Source organism: Mus pahari, chromosome 6 (genome assembly GCF_900095145.1).
Source record: "Mus pahari chromosome 6, PAHARI_EIJ_v1.1, whole genome shotgun sequence".
In the NCBI taxonomy this organism is placed as follows: Eukaryota; Metazoa; Chordata; class Mammalia; order Rodentia; family Muridae; genus Mus; species Mus pahari.
This window is the reverse complement of record NC_034595.1, coordinates 62,601,774-62,621,368: the sequence shown is the minus strand read 5'-3', so window position 1 is coordinate 62,621,368 and position 19,595 is coordinate 62,601,774. Positions and strand designations below refer to the sequence as shown.

General features: G+C 36.8%; 1 protein-coding gene across 1 annotated transcript; it reads right to left on the bottom strand.

The window, feature by feature from the left end:
- Positions 1 to 10,682: 10,682 nt before the first annotated feature.
- Positions 10,683 to 18,095, bottom strand: LOC110323554 (selection and upkeep of intraepithelial T-cells protein 7-like). Its single transcript, XM_021200837.1, is given in 7 exon segments — positions 10,683 to 10,814; positions 10,816 to 10,937; positions 12,174 to 12,296; positions 12,871 to 12,978; positions 14,749 to 15,027; positions 16,477 to 16,824; positions 18,026 to 18,095. Coding segments are annotated over 7 exon segments (1,182 nt in total).
- Between the last annotated feature and the right edge of the window lie 1,500 nt (positions 18,096 to 19,595).

The following is a 19,595-nucleotide window of genomic DNA, read 5'->3' as shown; positions in this document are numbered from 1 at the left end:
ATCATAAATATGTAATCATCCACTGGTATCCATGAAAGGTTAGTCCCACGATCCTCATAGATACAAAATTATACTAATATTTAAGTTTCTTGGAACAAAATTTTAACATTTACATAGGAAAATGAACAATTTCTCAAGACATAAAATACCTTCAAATTACACATGATACCTAATATAATAGTCCCTATCTGTCTCTCTGTTTGTCTATTTCCCTTTTTTATCTACAACTTGTGGATAAGATGTAAATTCTATGCTACTGCTTCAGCATGATGCCTGTCTGCTTTAAATTGCTTCCCACAAAATGGTCATAGGTTTACCCTTTGAAAATAGAAGCAAGCCTCCAATAAACACATTCTTCTATAAGTTGCCTGGTAATGATGTCTCTTTACAGCAAAAAAAAAAAAAAAAAAAAAAAGATAAATGGGGGAAAGTGAAAAATGTTCAAGAAGGATGAAAATAGTAATTATCAGTAAATGGAGTGTGAAATAATCTATACAAAAACACTGTGTTTCATTAGAAGAGGAACAACAGATAGTCAGTATAAAAATTTCCCTATATGTTAAGAGAGAAGAATTAAAAACACCACAGATGCAGAGTAATTACCCTAAGAATTATTTATGAAAAGACAGCATAAAAAGTATATGAGCCTGAATTCTCTGTGATGTCATACTTGAAGTAAAATACAAGATATTCCTGAAAGAGAAACCTGAAAGTTTTCATTAGATTACTAATACATAATGCAAAAAAGACCCTATGTTCTTCATATATCTTGTTTTGCTTCAGGAGCAGGCAGAACCTTATCAATGATTCATAAAGTGAGGTCTTATTTAAAATGTAAATTACTCCCTCCATCTGCCTCTTATGATTATTTTATTCCCCCTTGTAAATAAAAGTCAAGCTTCCTCACTTTGCCCTTCCTTCTTGTTTAGTTTTTTTGATACTGAGTTGTATAACAAGGTACTTGTATTTTATGGTTAGTATCCACTCATGTGTAAGTACATACCATACATGTCCTTTTGGAATTGGGCTACCTAACTCAGGATGATATTCTCAAATTCCATCCACTTTCCTGCAAAATTTATTTATCTGAGGGGAAATAGGGAGTGAAATGAAGATTTCAGGATCAGGTGTGGATGACAGGAGAGATGGCTTGATGGCCATGAAAATGAATAGAAATCTGCAACTGACAGGGCTGAGGCAGGGGTCATCACCAGGACAGAAATCTAGGATAAGGGAGGCAATCAAGAATCAGTGGGGGTGACCTTAGCTGTAACTCACAACATTGGGGATATGGAACCTGAAATGGCCACCTCCTGTATCCAGAGAGGTACCCCAGTGGAGTGACAGAGACACCAATCCATCCACAAAACTTTCAAACCTAAATTTATCCTGTCTGTAAGAAATGCAGCCGTGCATTATAATAAGGCTGCTTTGAACAAGGTAGAGCACATGTTCTTGCTATGTTTTGGAGCATCTTCGGGTATATGCCCAGGAGTGGTATAACTGAGTCCTTGGGTAGAACACTTCCCAATTATCTGAGAAACTACCAGATTGGTTTCCAAAGTGGTTGTACCAGCTAGGAATCCCACCAGCAATTGAAGAGTGTTCCCTTTTCTCCACATACTCACCAGCATCTACTGTCACCTGAGTTTTTTATCTTAGCCATTCTGATTGGTGTAAGGTGGAATCTCATAATTGTTTTGATTTGCATTTCCCTGATGACTAAGGAAGTTGAGCATTTCTTTAGCTGTTTCTTGTCCATTCGAGATTTGCCAGTTGAATTTTTAATTAGTATCCCATTTTTTTACTTAGTCCCAGACATCAGGAATGCAAGAGGCTTCCAAGAACCCATTAGGATGATTTTTTTAATGTACCTACCCAACATAAGGGAGATAGAACCTGAAGAAACTACCTCCAGTAGAGAGTCATGGCCTCCAGTGGAGGAATGGGGCCACCCACCTATCTAATTTTTTTCTTTTTATTTTTTATTAGATATTTCCTTTATTTACATTTCAAAAGTTATCTCCTTTCCTAGTTTTCCCTCTGAAAATACCCTAACCTCTCCCCCACCCCCTGCTCCCCAACCCAACCACTCCCTTTCCTGGCTCTGACAATCCCCTTTACTGGGGCATAGAACCTTCACAGGACCTAGGGCCTTGCCTCCCATTGATGACCGACTAGGCTATCCTCTGCTACATATGCAGCTAGACCCACAAGCTCCACCACATGTTTTCTTTGATTGGTGGTTTAGTTCCAAAGAGCTCTGGGGGAACTGGTTAGTTCATATTGATGTTCCGCCTGTGGGGCTGCTAACCTCTTCAGCTCCTTGGGTCCTTTCTCTAGCTCCTTAATTGAGGACCCTGTGCCCCATCCAATGGATGGTTCTGGGCACCCATTTCTGTATTTGCCAGGCACTGGCAGAGCCTCTCAGAAGACAGCTATATCAGGTTCCTGTCAGCAAGCTCTTGTTGACATCTGCAATAGTGTCTGGTTTTGGTGGTTGTTTATGGGATGGATTCCCAAGTGGAGCAGTCTCTGGATGGTCGTTCTTTCAGTCTCTGCTCTAAACTTTGTCTCTGTAACTCCTTCCATGGGTATTTTGTTCCCCCTTCTAAGAAGGATTCTGAGCTTCTGGGCTAATATCCACTTATCAGTGAGTGCATATTATGTATGTTCATTTGTGATTGGGTTACCTCACTTAGGATGATATCCTCCTATCTAAAAATTTTTTAACCCAGAATTGTCCCTGTCTAAAGGATATGCAAGGACAAAAACAGAGCAGAGACTGAAGAAAAGGCCATTCCAAACCTCCCCCACGATGTGATCCATTACATCCATAGATAACTAATCCCAACACTATTGCTGATGTCAAGATGTGCTTACAACAGGAGGTAGGATCAGCACCCAGGTTCTGGGGTTGTTCCACAGCCCTCTGTACACAAGTGCCACCAGAAGAGAACTGGTCACCCAGGAGTACTCTCACTCCCTAGTCAAAATGTGAGATCAACACTTTCTCTCCAATAACTGTCTAAAGAACAATCGACCAGGAGCTCACAGGGCACAGGAACAGTAGAGCAGTTGGGACAGGATCCTTCCAGTTGCCATCTGCACCCAGGAGCTTAGGCTGTTCCACAGCCCTCTGTACAAAGGTTCTGCCAGGAGAAAGCTGGTCTCCCAGGAGGGCTGACAAAGGCTTATAGGCCCACAGGAGGGACAAGCTCCAGTCAGAGACAGAAAGACCAACTAACACCAGAGATAGAAGATGGTGAAAGACAAGTGCAAGACAGTAAGCAACAAAAACTAAGGCTACATGGCATTATCATAACCCATTTCTCCTAACACAAAGAGCCCTGGTTAACACAACACACCAAAAAAGCAAGACTCTGGATTAAAAATCACATCTCATTATGATAATAGAAGACTTTAATAAGGATATAAATAACTCCCTAAAAAAACACAACAGAACATAGATAAACAGGTAGAAGAACTTAAAGAGGAAACACAAAAATCTCTTAAAGAATTGCAGGAAAACACAACTAAACAGGTGAGGAACTGAAGAAAACCATACAGGATCTAGAAATAGAAGTAGAAAAATAAAGAAATCACAAAGGGAGAAAACTCTGGATAAAGAAAAACTAGGAAAGAGATCAGGAGTTATAGATGCAAGCATCACCAACAGAATACAAGAGAAAGAAGAGAGAATCTCAGGTGCAGAAGATACCATAGAAAACACAGACACAACACTCAAAGAAAATGCAAAATGCAAAAAGCTCCTAACCAAAAATATCTAGGAAATCCAGGAAACAGTGTGAAGACCAAACCTAAGGATAATAGGTATAGAAGAGAGTGATGATTCCCAACTTAAAGGGACAGTAAATATCTTCAATAAAATGATGGAAGAAAATTTCCCTAACCTAAAGTGATGCCCATGAACATATAAGAAACCTACAGAACTCCAAATAAATTAAACCAGAAAAGAAATTCCTCCCATCACATAATAGTCAAAACAAAAAAAAAAGCACAAAATAAAGAAAAAATATTAAAAATACTAAGGGAAAAAGGTTAAATTACAAATAAAGGCAGGCCTATCAGAATTACACCAGATTTCTCACCAGAGACTATAAAAGCCAGAAGCTCCTGGGCAGATGTCAAACAGACCATGAGACAACACAAAGGCAAGCCCAGACTACTAGCATCACAGATGGAGAAACCAAGATATTCCATAACAAAAACAAATTTACACAATATCTTTCCAGTAATCAAGCCCTTCAAAGGATACTAAATGGAAAACTCCAACACATGGAGGGAAACTACACCCTATAAAAAGCAAGAAAATAGTCTTCTTTTAACAAACCAAAATGAAGATAGCCATATAAACATAATTCCACCTCTAACAACAAAAATAAGAGGAAGCAACAATCACTTTTCCTTAATATCTCTTAATATCAACAGACTCAATTCCCCAATAAAATGACATAGATTAACAGAATGCATATGTAAACAGGACCCAACATTTTGCTTAGTACAGGAAACCTACCTCAGTGACAAAGACAGACACTACCTCAGATTAAAAGGCTGGAAAACAATTTTACAAGCAAAAGACACCAAGAAAAAAGCTGGAGTAGCCATTTTAATATCGAATAAAATCAACTTTCAACATAAAGTTATCAAAAAAGATAACGAAGGACACTTCATACACATCAAAGGAAAAATCTACCAAGAACTCTCAATTATGAACATTTATACTCCAAATGCAAGGGCACCCACAATAATAAAAGAAACTTTACTAAAGCTCAAAGCACACATTGCACTTTTCAGAATAATAATGGGAGACTTCAACACCCCATTCTCATCAATGGACAGATCATGAAAACAGAAACTAAACAGAGACACAGTGAAACTAATAGAAGTTATTAACCAAATGGATTTAACAGATATCTATAGAACATTTTATTCTGAAACAATAGAATATACCTTCTTCTCAGTACCTCATGGTACCTTCTAATAAAAAATTGACCATATAGTCGATGACAAAATATGTGTCAACAGTTACAAAAATGTTGAAATTATCCCATGCATTATATCAGATCACCATGGACTAAGACTGGTCTTCCATAACAACAAAAACAATGAAAATCCACATACACATGGAAGCTGAACAACACTCTACTCAATGATAACTTGATCAAGGTATAAATGAAGAAAGAAATTAAAGGCTTTTTAGAATTCAATGAAAATGATGCCACAACATACCCAAACTTATGGGACACAATGAAAGCAGTGCTAAAAGGAAAAATCGTAGCTCTGAGTGTCTCCAAGAAGACACTGGAGAGAATATACACTAGCAGCTTGATAGCACATCTGAAAGCTCTAGAACAAAAAGAAGCAAATACACCCAAAAGAAATAGATGGCAGGAAATAAAAAAAAACTCAGGACTGAAAGTAACCAAGTAGAAAAAAAAGAACTATACTAAGAATCGACTAAACCAGGAGCTGGTTCTTTCAGAAAATCAGTAAGATAGATTAACACTTAGCCAGACTAAACAACGGACACAAGACAGTTTCCAAACTAATAAAACCAAAAATGAAAATGGAGACATAACATCAGAAACTGAGAAAATCCCTCCAAAAATCATTAGATCCTACTACAAATGCCTATATTAAAAAAAAAAAAAAAAAAAAAAAAAAAAAAAAAAAAAAAAAAAAAAAAAAACAGGAAAATCTGAATGGAATGGACAATTTTCTAGACAGATACCAGATACTAAACTTAAAAATGGATCAGATAAACCATCTAAATAGTCCCATAACCCCTAAAGAAATACAAGCAATCATTAATAGTCTCCTCACAAATAAAAGCCCAGGACCAGATAGGTTTAGTGCAGAATTCTTTCAGATCTACAAAAAAGATCTCATATGAATACTCTTCAAACTATTCCACTAAATAGAAACGGAAGGAACACTACCCAATTGGTTCTATGAAGACACAACTACTCTGATACCTAAACCACAAAAAGACCTAACAAAGAATGAGAACTTCAGGTCAATTTTCCTTATGAATATCAATGCAAAAATACTCAATAAAATTCTCACAAACCAAATCCAAGAATACATCCAAACAATCATCCATAATGATCAAGTAGGCTTCATCCCAGGGGTGCAGAAATGATTCAATATATGGAAATCCATCAACATAATCCACTATATAAACAAACTCAAACATAAAAAACCACATAATCATTTCATTAGATACTGAGAAAGCATTTGACAAAATCCAACACCCCTTCATGATAAAATTATTGGAAAGATCAGGAATTCAAGGCCCAGTCATAAACATAGTAAAAGCAATATACAGCAAACTAGTAGTCAACCTCAAACAAAATGGAGAGAAACTTGAAGCAATCCCACTATAATCAGGGACTAGACAAGGCTGCCCACTGTCTCCCTACCATTCAATGCAGGACTCAAAATCCTAGCCAGAGCAATTAGACAACAAAAGGAAGTAAAAGGGACACAAATTGGAAAGGAAGAAGTCAAAATATCACTTTTTGCAGGTGATATGATAATATTCTTAACTGACGTCAAAAATTCCATAAGAAAACTTGCAAATGTGATAAACAACTTCAGCAAAGTGGCTGGATATAAAAGTACCTCAAGCCAGGTGTGGTGGCACATGCCTTAAATCCCAGCACTCGGGATGCAGAGGCAGGCAGATTTCTGAGTTAGAGGCTAGCCTAGTCTACGGAGTGAGTTCCAGGACAGCCAGGGCTATACAGAGAATCCCTGTCTCAAAAAAAAAAAAAAAAAAAAATCCCTGTCTCAAAAAAAAAAAAAAAAAGTAGCTCAAACAAATCAGTGATCTTTCTCTACACAAAGGATAAACAGGCTGAGAAAGAAATTAGGGGAAAAAGCACCCCTCTCAATAGTCACAAATAATATAAAATACCTTGGTGTGACTCTAGCAAAACAAGTGAAAGATCTGTATTACAAGATCTTCAAGTCTCTGAAGAAAGAATTCAAAGATCTCAGAAGATGAAAAGATCTCCCATGCTCATGGATTGGCAGGATTAATATAGTAAAAATGGCCACCTTGCCAAAAACAATCTACAGATATTAATGCAATCCCCATCAAAAAGAAATTCTGGTGGAATCACCATCCCTGACCTCAAGCTGTTCTACAGAACAATTGTGATAAATACTGCATGGTATTGGTACAGTAACAGACAGGTAGATCAATGGAAAATAATTGAAGACCCAGAAAAGAACCCTCACACCTATGATCAATCAATCTTTGACAAAGGAGCTAAAACCACCCACTGGGGGAAAAAAGACAGCATTTTCAACAAATGGTGCTGGTTCAACTGCAGGTCAACATGTAAAAAAATACAAATCAATTCTTGTCTCACTGTCCAAAGCTAAAGTCCAGGTGGATCAAGGACCTCCACATAAAACCAGATACACTGAAACTAATTAAAAATAAAGGGGGGAAAAGCCTCCAGTACATGGCCACAGGGGAAATTTTCCTGATCAGAACACCAGTGGCTAATTCTCTAAAATCATGAATTGATAAATGGGACCTCATAAAATTTCAAAGCTTCTATTAGGCAAAGGACAGTGTCAATAGGAAAAAACAGCAACCAACAGATTGGAAAAAAACCTTTACCAACCCTACATCCAATAGAGGGCTAATATCCAATATATACAAAAAATCAAGAAGTTAGACTCCAGAGAACCAAATAACCCTATTAAAAATAGGGTACAAAGCTAAACAAAGTATTCTCAACTAAGGAATACCAAATGGCTGAGAAGAACCTAAAGAAATGTTCAACAACATTAGTCATCAGGGAAATGCAAATCAAAACAACCCTGAGATTCCACCTCACACCAGTAAGAATGGCTAAGATCAAAAACTCAGTTAACAGCACATGTTGGCAAGGATGTGAAGAGGAACACTTCCATTGTTGGTGGGATTGCAAGCTGGTAAAAAACCATGCATAATGGAGTAGAACTCAGTTATTAAAAACAATGAATTCATAAAATTCTTAGGCAACTGGATGGAACAAGAAAATATCATCCTGAGTGAGGTAACCCAATCACAAAATAACATGCATGGTATGCACTCCCTGTAAGTGGATATTAGCACAGAAACTCAGAATACCCAAGATACAATTCACAGGCCACTTGAAGCTCATGAAGAATGAAGACCAAAGTGTAGATACTTCGGTGCCTCCTAGAAAAATACACATAGGAAGAGATACAGAGGCAAAGTGTGGAGCAGAGATTGAAGGCCATAAAGATACTGCCCCGCCTGGGGACCCATCCCATATACAGTTACCAAACCCAGACACTATTGTGGATGCCAACAAGTGCTTGCTGACAGGAGCCTGATATAGCTGTCTCCTGAGAGGCTTTGCCAGTGCCTGACAAATACAGAGGTGGATGCTCACAGCCAATCCATGAGCATCAAGTCCCCAATGGAGGAGTTGGTAAAAGGACCTAAGGAGCTGAAGGGGTTTGTAGCCCCATAGGAGGGACCACAATATGAACCAGTCAGTATCCCCAGAACTCCCAGAAACTAAGCCATCAACCAAAGAGTTCACATTGAGGGAACCATGGCTCCAGCCACATATGTAACAGAGGATGACCTTGTTGGACATCAATGGGAGGAGAGTCCCTTTGTCCTGTGATGGCTCAATATCCCAGTGAAGGTGAATGCCAGGACAGGGAAGAAGGAGTGGGTGAGTTGGTGAGCAGGGGGAGAGTCGATGGGATAGAGGGTTTCCTGAGTGGAAACCAGGAAAGAGGATAGCATTTGAAATCTAAATAAGGAAAATATCTAATAAAAAATGTGAAGCAAATACACCAAAGAGGAATAGACATCAAGAAACAATTAAACTCAGGGCTGAAATCAACCAAGCAGAAACAGAAAGAACTATACAAAGAAAAAACCAAACCAGGAGCTGGTTCTTTGAGAAAATCAACAAGATAGATAAACACTTAGCCGGACTAACTAGAGGGTACAGAGACAGTATCCAAATTAACAAAACTGAAAATGAAAAGGGAGATATAACAACAGAAACTGAGGAAATCCAAAAAATTATCAGATCCTACTATAAAAGTCTATATTCAACAAAACTGGAAAATCTGGATGAAATGGACAACTTTCTAGACAGATACAAAATACCAAAGTTAAATCAGGATCAGATACACTATCAAAACAGTCCCATGACCCTAAAGAAATAGTAGTAATCATTAAAAGTCTCTCAACCAAAAAAAGCTCAGGTCCAGATTGGTTTAGTGAAGAGAATTCTCTCAGACCTGCAAACAAGACCCAATACCAATACTCTTCAAACTATTCCACAAAATAGAAACAGAAGGAACCCAATTCATTCTATGAAGTCATAGTTACACTGAGTATTCTCCCTTGGAAATGGAATGATTTCTGTCTAATCAGGAATGTTTTACAATTTCCTTTCATAGAGGACTTCATAAGAGATTTTTTTTCTATTTCTATCATGTTTAATGAGCCAAATAGATTTTGAAAACTGGTTGAAGAAGGAAGACCACCATGTGGATACTTCATTCCTCCTTAGAATAGGGAACAAGATACCCATGGAAGGAGTTACAGAGACAAAGTTTGGAGCTGAGACAAAAGGATGGACCATCCAGAGACTGCCCCACCCAGGGAACTGTCCCATAATCAGCCTCCAAATGCAGACAGTATTGCATACACCAGCAAGATTTTGTTGAAAGGACCCTGACATATCTATCTCTTTGCCTGGAAAACACAAAGGTGGATGCTCACAGTCATCTATTGGATGGAACACAGGGCCCCCAATGGAGGAGCTAGAGAAAGTACCGAAGGAGCTGAAGGGGTCTGCAACCCTATAGGTGGAACAACAATATGAACTAACCAGTAACCCAAGAGCTCATGTCTCTAGCTGCATATGTAGCAGAAGATGGCTAGTAGGCCATCATTGGGAAGGGAGGCCCCTATGTCTTGCAAACTTTATATGCCCCAATACAGGAGAATGCCAGGGCCAAGAAGTGGGAGTGGGTGGGGAGGGGAGCAGGGTGGGGGAGGGTATAGGGGACTTTGGGGATAGCATTTGAAATGTAAATGAAGAAAATATCTAATAAAAAATTGAAAAAAAAGAAACCTGGTTGAGTGCATATTACTTTTAGCTTCAAAAGATATCATGTATATTAAAGAGGCATTTAACTATTATAACTTATTTTGATGACTTAAAAAATGCCAATACTGATTTGTACATTTTAAAATACATTTTATTAGTTTAATAAAAATAAACAATATTTTTTAAATGTAAATTAAATCTAAACCAGTAGGATATCTCAGTTATGACTTTTCTCATATTTTTTTTCTTTTTAGAAAGATTTTTGATAACATTTAAGATTATAATTTAATTATATTTTTCTTTTTACTTTCTTCCCTGCAAACATCCCCATAAATCCCTCCTTCAAAGGCAAGGCCTCATTTTTCAATATTTTTTATTGCATGGACATATATTCATGTGGATATATATAATATACACATAATAAATATAGTAATATATTCCCAAATATAACTTGTTTAGCTTGCATAATGTAACTTGTATATATGTTTATGTTTTCAGGGCTAATGTTTTGACACTGGACAATCAGTTGGCAGCTCTTCCCTGTGGAAATCATTTCTCCTTCTCCCAGCTTTTTCTTGGTTGTTCTCTATAAAGGGTTGAAGTTTCATGGGCTTTTCCCAATCCTGGTTGGCTGTCCATGATGCCATCCTTGTTCTTCTCCTATTTAGTCAGTCTTGTTGGGTTGAGATTGTTTTAATAAGACAATGATTGGCAAGGCAAACCATATTGTCAGAAAAAGTATCACAATCAGCAATTTAGTTAACCAGTTGTTGTATAAGTGAAACTGCGGATCTGAAAGCAAGACTAAAGAAGGTGACACAATTAGGAAACAAGTGAGATTGTGTACTATAGGTTCAACTTTTTAAAATAATATTTAGTATTCCTTTGCATGCTATCAAATGTCTTTAACTAGGGCTTAGTACTGTGATGCACACCTATAGAGTTAACAATTAGGAAGCTAAGGCACTCAGGAAGCCACAACAATAGGTTTCTTAAACAAGATCGGAACTATGAAAACCTCATCTCACGTGCCAACATAGCTGTCAGAGATTCCCCCAAGGTCCTACCCCTAAATTAAGAGCTGTAGGCTATTGTCTGCAGAGAGAAAAAAATCAGTCTTCTACAAAGAGAAGCCTCTGATAAGTTTATCAAATACCAAATGCTTAGCCCAAAACACATATACATATAAGTAACACTTAGTGAACTCAGCAGATTACATTTATGTATTATATATAAACATATATATTAAGAACCAGTAATTATTAATGAATAAAAGATCATAAATTTAAAATGTTGAAGGTCTGGAACCCCTATAACTGAATTTCTTACTTCTGCTTGGAAAGTCATGCTAAAAATAATAAAATGAAATAAAATAAAATAATGAAAATTTTCTTTGCTCTGATTGGTGATAACTTTCCTCTACACGAATTTCCCTGTAAGCCTCTAAATAATGGAGACCTGCCAAAGCATCAAAAGCAATTAGCATAATTATATAAATCATTAATTCCCTTTTAAATAATGGCAACATCTTATTAGAAATGCACCCATAGAAAGATTTCAAAGTTTTATAAATCTCCTTAAAGTGCCTATTTGTTTAGGATATATATTAGCAATGGAAATAATTGGGAAAAGTTAATATCAAGCATGCTACAATGTAATTGTGAGTCCCAAATAGAATCTAAAACTTGACTTTGTGTCATGGATTCATAATGACAATTAAGTGACACAAACACTTATTAAAAGTGATTAACTGGACATTGATCATATTTTCTGATCATGTACTTGTTTTTCTCTTTGTGGCAGAAGGAGCAGGAAGCTCTGATGTCTAGCACAGCTGAAACCATTGTGGAATCAATGAGAGCAGCTCTAGGTCTTGATATCTGCAATCTTAATGCTGGAAAATGGTCTTGTGAGACGTCACCAAAAGTACAGGTTCTCCTAATAGTGATGAAATGCTTACATAACTAAATCTCCAGGAAACAATTTTTTGGTAAAATGAGATCAACTAAGGGATATCCCACCACTACTAATTCCATTTACCTCTGTGGCGGTGAGGTAAATATATACCAAAAAGTATTCCAGTACAGAATATGAAATGCAGTACTTGAACAGGCCAGGAAGTCACCACACGAAAACATTTAGAGAGGCGTCCAGATGCACACCCTAGAACAGAGAAGGGTAGAATATACAATGAAGAGTACATGATTGTAGTATATTAACCTACTGGCAATTACCTGAAAGGCATTATCTCATGCCCTCTTAATCTATTTAGCAGAGATCCATCTGAAAGTTTGGTTTGTAACTAGTGGCAAGACAGAATCGGATAAAGTTGCTGTACCAGGAGATCTATACTGGAATCAGCACAAGCTGAGTCTATTGCATTTTGAGCTGAACTACTTCTGGAAACAGAAATTATTCCTTTTATTTTCAAATTTTAATTCTTCATTTATTTTATTACTTCATTGCATGCTCCATTAGAGCTATAGAAGTGACTATGGGAACTAAAAGGCCATAAGGCTTGTCAGTAGACACAATACGTAAGAATAGTCAAGTCTTGGGAATCTCGATGTTATTGATGTGAAATTCAACATTTCTAAGATGAGAAATGTCATGAGCCTGCTTGTGACAAGCATCACATTGGAAGATCAATGTCATCTAGCTTTACTTAACACTCACATGGCTTGAAATCAAATTTCTTAAAGATACTTTCATTATTCTACCTTCATCACATAATTACCTGTTCTGCAGGAAGAGCAGATTATGAATAGAATATATACAATTAATATTATCCATGCAATGGAAACTAAACTTTTCATCCAAATATGTTCCTGATTAAAAAGTTCATCTAAAAAAAAAGGACAGAATATCTTAGAGTCAATATGAACACTATAAACAGCATCAATGGTTCGGACAATTGTTGAACCTAAATATTCTTCCCCTTAAAGTACTGGAATTTGATGTCTGTGATGTATTCACTATACAATGTCCCTGTGTCACATTAAGTTTTGTGTCAGATTCAGTTTTGTCACCTTGCAATCATTTTAAAATATATTTTACTACATATTAAACAAATATCTGGAAATCTCTAATCTCTTCAGAATTTGTAGAACCTCTCTCTCTCTCTCTCTCTCTCTCTCTCTCTCTCTCTCTCACACACACACACACACACAAACACACACACACAGAGAGAGAGAGAGAGAGAGAGAGAGAGAGAACCTTTGCTCTTGGTATTAAAAAAAAAGGTTCCATGAAGTGAGAAGTGAAATGTAATGTACATATATCCCATGCTCAAAACATTCTTCTAGAATCATCCTTAACAGAGCCTTGTTAGCCAAAGATAGTTTTTATATACAGAGCCTTGTTAGCCAAAGATAGTTTTTATATACAGAGCCTTGTTAGCCAAAGATAGTTTTTATATACACTATATACAAGTTCTTTCTGATTTGTCTTTGGCATTCACATATTACACCTCCAAAGGACAAACAAAAATAAGCAGTCTGCACTTTAGTTGCATGTTACTACTGATGTTCCTGGCTTCTGTCAACTATCATTCAGCACTATAATAAAATCTAAGAATACTACTGATTATTATTTAAGAATGGTAAAAGCTTTTAATCCTTAATCCCAGCACTTGGGAGGCAGAGGCAGGCAAATTTCTACAGAGTGAGTTCCAGGGCAGCCAGGACTACACAGAGAAACCCTGTCTTGAGAAAACCAAAAAAAAAAAAAAAAAAAAAAAAAAGAATGGTAAAAACCTTTTGCTTAAACTCATTAGAATTCACAATGTACAAAAAAAAAAAAAAAAAAAAGCCATGCAAATGGCAACAGGCACACACACCTTTCATCGCAGCACTCTAGGAGCATAGACATGAAGATCTTAGTATATTCAAAGCCAGGCTAGAAAATTATGCAAGTTACAGGGCAACCATGGCTACATGGTAATATTTTTTTCTCAAAATCAAAAATAGACAAAAATAAAAAATCAACAAGTTGAAGGTGCAGTAAGTAAAACTACTTGCCACCAAAGCTTGTGCCACAAAAGCTTATGCCACCAAAGCTTAAGGGCCCATGTTTAAACTCTGATACCCAAACTAGGAGAAAAAAAGCTAACTCAAGAAAGTTGTCCTCTGACCTTTACACATGCACCATCATGTATCCTCATCTGTGCATAGACACACACATACACACACACATACACACACACAACTAAATGAAATAAAAATTTAAAACATGATGCAAATTATATATTCATTTCCTAGATACATATTCATAACAGATAAAAACATAGATAAAATATAAACAACATAAAATATAAATAAGAATAATAAAAGTAGACAAATATATCAACAACATTCTTTGTTACCAAAAATATATCTTATTAAATTTACACAAAATATTATGTCTACTAAAATAACTCAATGGCAATCAAGGTGTTTTTATTATAGACTGTCATTGTCTACTTGCCTTCTGAAACTCTCATCATACCACATGACAATACCTGTCTTACTAAAACCCAAAGGAACTCCATAGTAAAATAAGCCTTTTTAATGTTAATTGCCTCCTTATTTTTGTCTTTGTTTCCAGATCAACAGCCAAACCAGACGACAGTACTCACTTGCTAGAATGATACTTGTTTGCTTCTCTTCACCTGTTACAGGGTTGAAAATGCAGCAAATGATGCTGCCCTGTGACATGTTTGTGAGAAGAGTCATCTTCATGTGGAAAAATCTGGCTTCATCCTGGGAATATGATTTTAATGAGTGCGGAAATGTTGCCCCCTTGCTATCTCTCCACTCCATTTGGGGCCTTGGGAACCACCCTCCTGAATTACACTCCACCATGATTCCATCAGCATCAGGAGCCTGAACATGTATCTCTGTCTCCAATCCAACTGCTGGAGAAAACGAGAAAAAATTACAATCAGAATATTGTGTTGAAGTTGAATGGACAATTTCAAGGATTAAAAAAACAAACAAACAAACAATAGTTTGTTCATCTCAGAACTTTGATGGCTTAATATAATATTTGATTTACAAGTTAGAGTAACCAGTTGGCATTTGATGTCTATCCACTGCATAGTGTATTTTTTAGTTGGATACATTATTTTTGCTCATTACTATAATCTTTTAATATTTTCTGAAACAACTTCTTCAACAAATGTATCTGGGGAACCTGGATGGTCACATACAGAATTAAATTAAACTAGAATTTATCACCTTGCACAAAAACTAATTTCAAGTAGATCAAAAACATAAACATGAAACCAGGAAACACAAGAAGAAAATATAGCCAGTTTGCTACATGACAGAGGTTTAGAAAACACTTCATCTTTGCTACACCATTTCCCCAGGAATTAAGGTTAACGATTAATGAATGGACATTTATGAAACTAAAAACCTTCTGCACCACTAAAGAAACAACCAACTAGGTGATGAGAAAGAATCTTTGTCAGCAATACATCTGACAGGAGATTCATATAAACAATGAATAAAGAACTTAACAAATGGAAGGAAGGAAGGGAGGGAAGGAGGAAGGGAGGAAGGGAGGGAGGGAAGGAAGGGAAGGAGAGAAGGAGGGAGGGAGGAAGGGAAGGGAAGGAGGGTAGGAGGGAGGGAGAAAGGAAAGAAGGAAGGAACAAACAAACAAAGGATCCTTTCAAAACAATGAGCCTGGAACCTGAACAAAAGTTCTGGAAAGAAGAGAAATAAATGGTAAATAAAATCTTAAAAAAAAAAAAAAAGTTTATCATCCTTGCAAATTTAGGACATGCAAATTAAATCAGCTTTGATATTTGATCTTACTCCATGTAAATGTCAAAGATTAAAAAAAAAAAAAAAAAAACAAAAACAAATGCTGAAACTGGGGGATTGGGAGCAGGGGGATGGTAACCCTGGTTCATCACTGGTAGGATTGAAACTGGTGCAATCATTTTAGGAATCAGTATGGAGAATTCTCAAAGATAAAAGTAAATCTACCTTATATTCCCAGTATATCACTTCTTAGCATGTGCCCAAATAAGAGGTATATCAGAGGGTTTGGAGGGAAAAATGTGAAGAAAATAATTATGTAAATTCATTATAATTTTAAAAAAAAGAAAAATTTCAAAAGGAACTATGATACGATTGGAACTAGTAGATGACAATGACTAGTTTATATGGACGCCTCAATGTTTCAGTGTTACCTTAAAAATAAATATATTAATTATTTTAGACGAATAATAAAACTTTAGTACTTATAAACTTAAAATATGAAAAAAGAAAACCAAACATCACAACATAATTAGCATGTGATTCATTTATTGGGCACAAAGACACTGGTATACTGTATTCCACAAACAACTTACCTGTCACATTGAGGTTCATGATAGCCACATCAATGAAGCCACTACCATTAAATGAACATTGGTAAGATCCATCATCCGAAATGTTTATATTATAAATTCGGAGGGACACTTTGCCTTCTCCAATGGCCTCCTTCACAAACTCTGTACGATTTGCATATTCAGGAGCAGCTTCTTCAGTCATTTTATGGCCACCTCTGTATAGGTAAACAGGTTGGGAAAGGCCACTCCTGAACCAGCGCACCTCCATATGCATCACACTGTGTGGTGGGATCACCTGGCAGCTGAGCTCAGCCTGGCCTCCTACTCTAGCTAACAGGTGTCTTGTGGGGGTAGTTACCCTCAGTTTCTCTGTGGAAGAGCAAAAAATACCAAAATAAGTCTGATGCCATGACCTCCTCTCTATATATACTCTGTTTTAAAACATACATACTAAACACTGCCAAGTTTACCTAGCTGCTCCAAAAGTTCCGCTCTGACTTTAATCCCTGTAGTCCATCAATATATTATTTTTTGAAAACACAATACTATTTCATTGTACCTTAGAGATATACTGTGGCTGATTGTAGAGCAGAAAGCATTAACAATTTTTTTCTCTACTTTAAAAAAACAATCATGGAGAAAGAATCTGCCAGATGCAACTATTTTGAAACTTCAGAGGATATTGTGGCCTTAGAATTAGTCACTTTCTGGAAACTGTGGTGGAATTCCTCAGAGAAACACCTCACATCAGGAGAGATTGCCTTTGGCTCCTGCTCTTCTAGTTGTCTCACTTTTATGGAGCTACAACGAATTTCAGATTTCTGAGGTTTGTTTTTTTTTTTTTTTTTTCAGCATTTTTCTTGTTATAAAACTAGAATGAGGAATTTCTGCTTCTTAGATGCAGAAGGAGTCACATGGAAGTTAATCTTAGATTCCATGCACAGAAAATAATTGAGTAGAAAAGAGTAAGTAAGTTATCTTCAAGTCTCTTCCTCTATCTATGATTAACACTGAACTCTGCCTTCATCAAAGAAGCTCTAAGTTTCAAGGTGTGTTCACTAATGCAGAAATTCCTTAGCTGGCCAAGATGGTGGGATCGAGGACTGCTCTGCATCAAATGGGACATTTATATCATTCCCTTTAAGGCTCTAAAAATATAGAAGCAGTAGGGGCAGAATGAATAAAGAGAGAGATCATGATAAGATGTGTAGCAAAAAAATAACCCTTGGATATAATAGATGTACTCCTGCAGCCATGGAAGCTGTGATCATAAACACAATCATGACACATTACCAAATGCATCAGTAATTTCTCATGATAAAAGAGGGGGTCAAGAGCCCCCACACATGCCAGAGGATCTGATGAAACTAATTGGTTTCTGGGGCAAGGAATATCATTTTTTCAGTAGTGTAGGAGTGAGACTTGCTTAGAAGAAGAGATTTAGCAGAAGAAAGGGGGTATGACCAGGGAAAGGAAGTGAACACAAATTCACTATACATGTGTATGAAATGACAAAGGAAAATTTGAAATTATTTTAAAAGAATTTTATTTTTAAAAAATGTAAACTTACCTGAAGACACCATCACTTGCAGAAAAAGAAAGTACACACAGAATCCAGAAAAGCAAGAGAACTTCATCATATCTGCAAATGGCCCCAGAAAGAGGTCAGAAGCAATGAGACATGAGGCATGCATTGTCTACATAGACAGATGTTCTTCATAACTATAAAAGGGTCAAACTTATTGTATTTACTTTGAAATAGTAAGGCTTTCCAGTATTTGAGAGAATGTCTCTGTTCTCATACATCATTCTTCTCAGTACCTTTATCCCACTGCCTCGGACTCTTCTATTTTATCATGTTCTATGATTTGAGTATGTCTAGACAGGTGGTAGACCCTAGGAAAAACCTTTTGGGAGTAGTTCTGATGCTTTGATTGGGGCTCTGCCTGTGAACTCTGAAGGTCCTGTTCCCAATTGGTTCTTGATCAATCAATAAAGATGCTAGCAGCCAATGGCTAGAAGGAGGACAGGCTGGCTAGAATATGCAGGAGGAAAATTTGATCTGCCATGCTTCAGAGGGAGAAAAAGCCACCAGTCTTGTGATATCGTCAACAGAGTGGCCATTGGCCACTTCCCCAACTGGGCCTAGGAGAGTAGGTGGAACATTAGAAGTGCAGCTAAGCTGAGGGAAGATTTAGAGGTGTTGAGCTGGCAGTAAAGGTAACTGAGCAACTAAGCTGAAGGCAGATTCAAAGATGTTGAGCTGGGAGTGAAGGTAAGGGCAGGTTAGCCACAGGAGACTTAGATGTGTTCCATGGATCTGGTGTGACTCCTGAGCAGTGGCTAGTAGAGTGGTCTGCCCAGAACTTAAAGTGGGGTAGTAGAAACTACTAGCTACAAAAACATACCTTAGTATGCTGCTAAACTGATATAATCTTTAACTGACTACTAATGACTTATCCTAGTACTCACAGAATAATATGCACAATCATCATCTCAGAAGCTTCTATTTTCAGTAGATTCTGATTAAAACAGATAATTACAACTAGCCACAGTACAAAAAATATGATACTGAAAATGATTAGCACTGAAGGTACATATATTCTTAATGGTTCACCCTCCAAGGGCCCAAGGATGATTGGTTAAGAGAATTCAGAAATAGTATAGTAATCAGAGGTCATGGATGATTAAAAGTAAACATCTTCTAGACACACTAGGGCAGATGCACTTATGACACCATGCATTAAACTTGCACACACACAATTGATGCCAAATGAAAAAGAAAGTTGGGCACACAATTTCACTCCTATGTTTAGAGGAATTGCTAATTATTAGCATCTGAAAAAAGAAGGGCTAGATTTCTCAAATAGTATAAGGATTGGAAAGCTGACCACACTCAATAGGAAGACTACACATCCAAGAATGTCTAGGTAGCATAAAATTGGTCTTAAAGGGCTTTAAGATAGACATAAAATTGCATTTTTAAAAGGCATGGAAATGGGATGGTTTTGGAGGTGAATATGATCAAAACTTATTGTTCAAAACTGGAAACTCTCAAAGGAATAATAAATGCAAAGAAATGAGAGAGAGAGAGAGAGAGAGAGAGAGAGAGATTGGCATTTGATAAATTTGAACTTCAA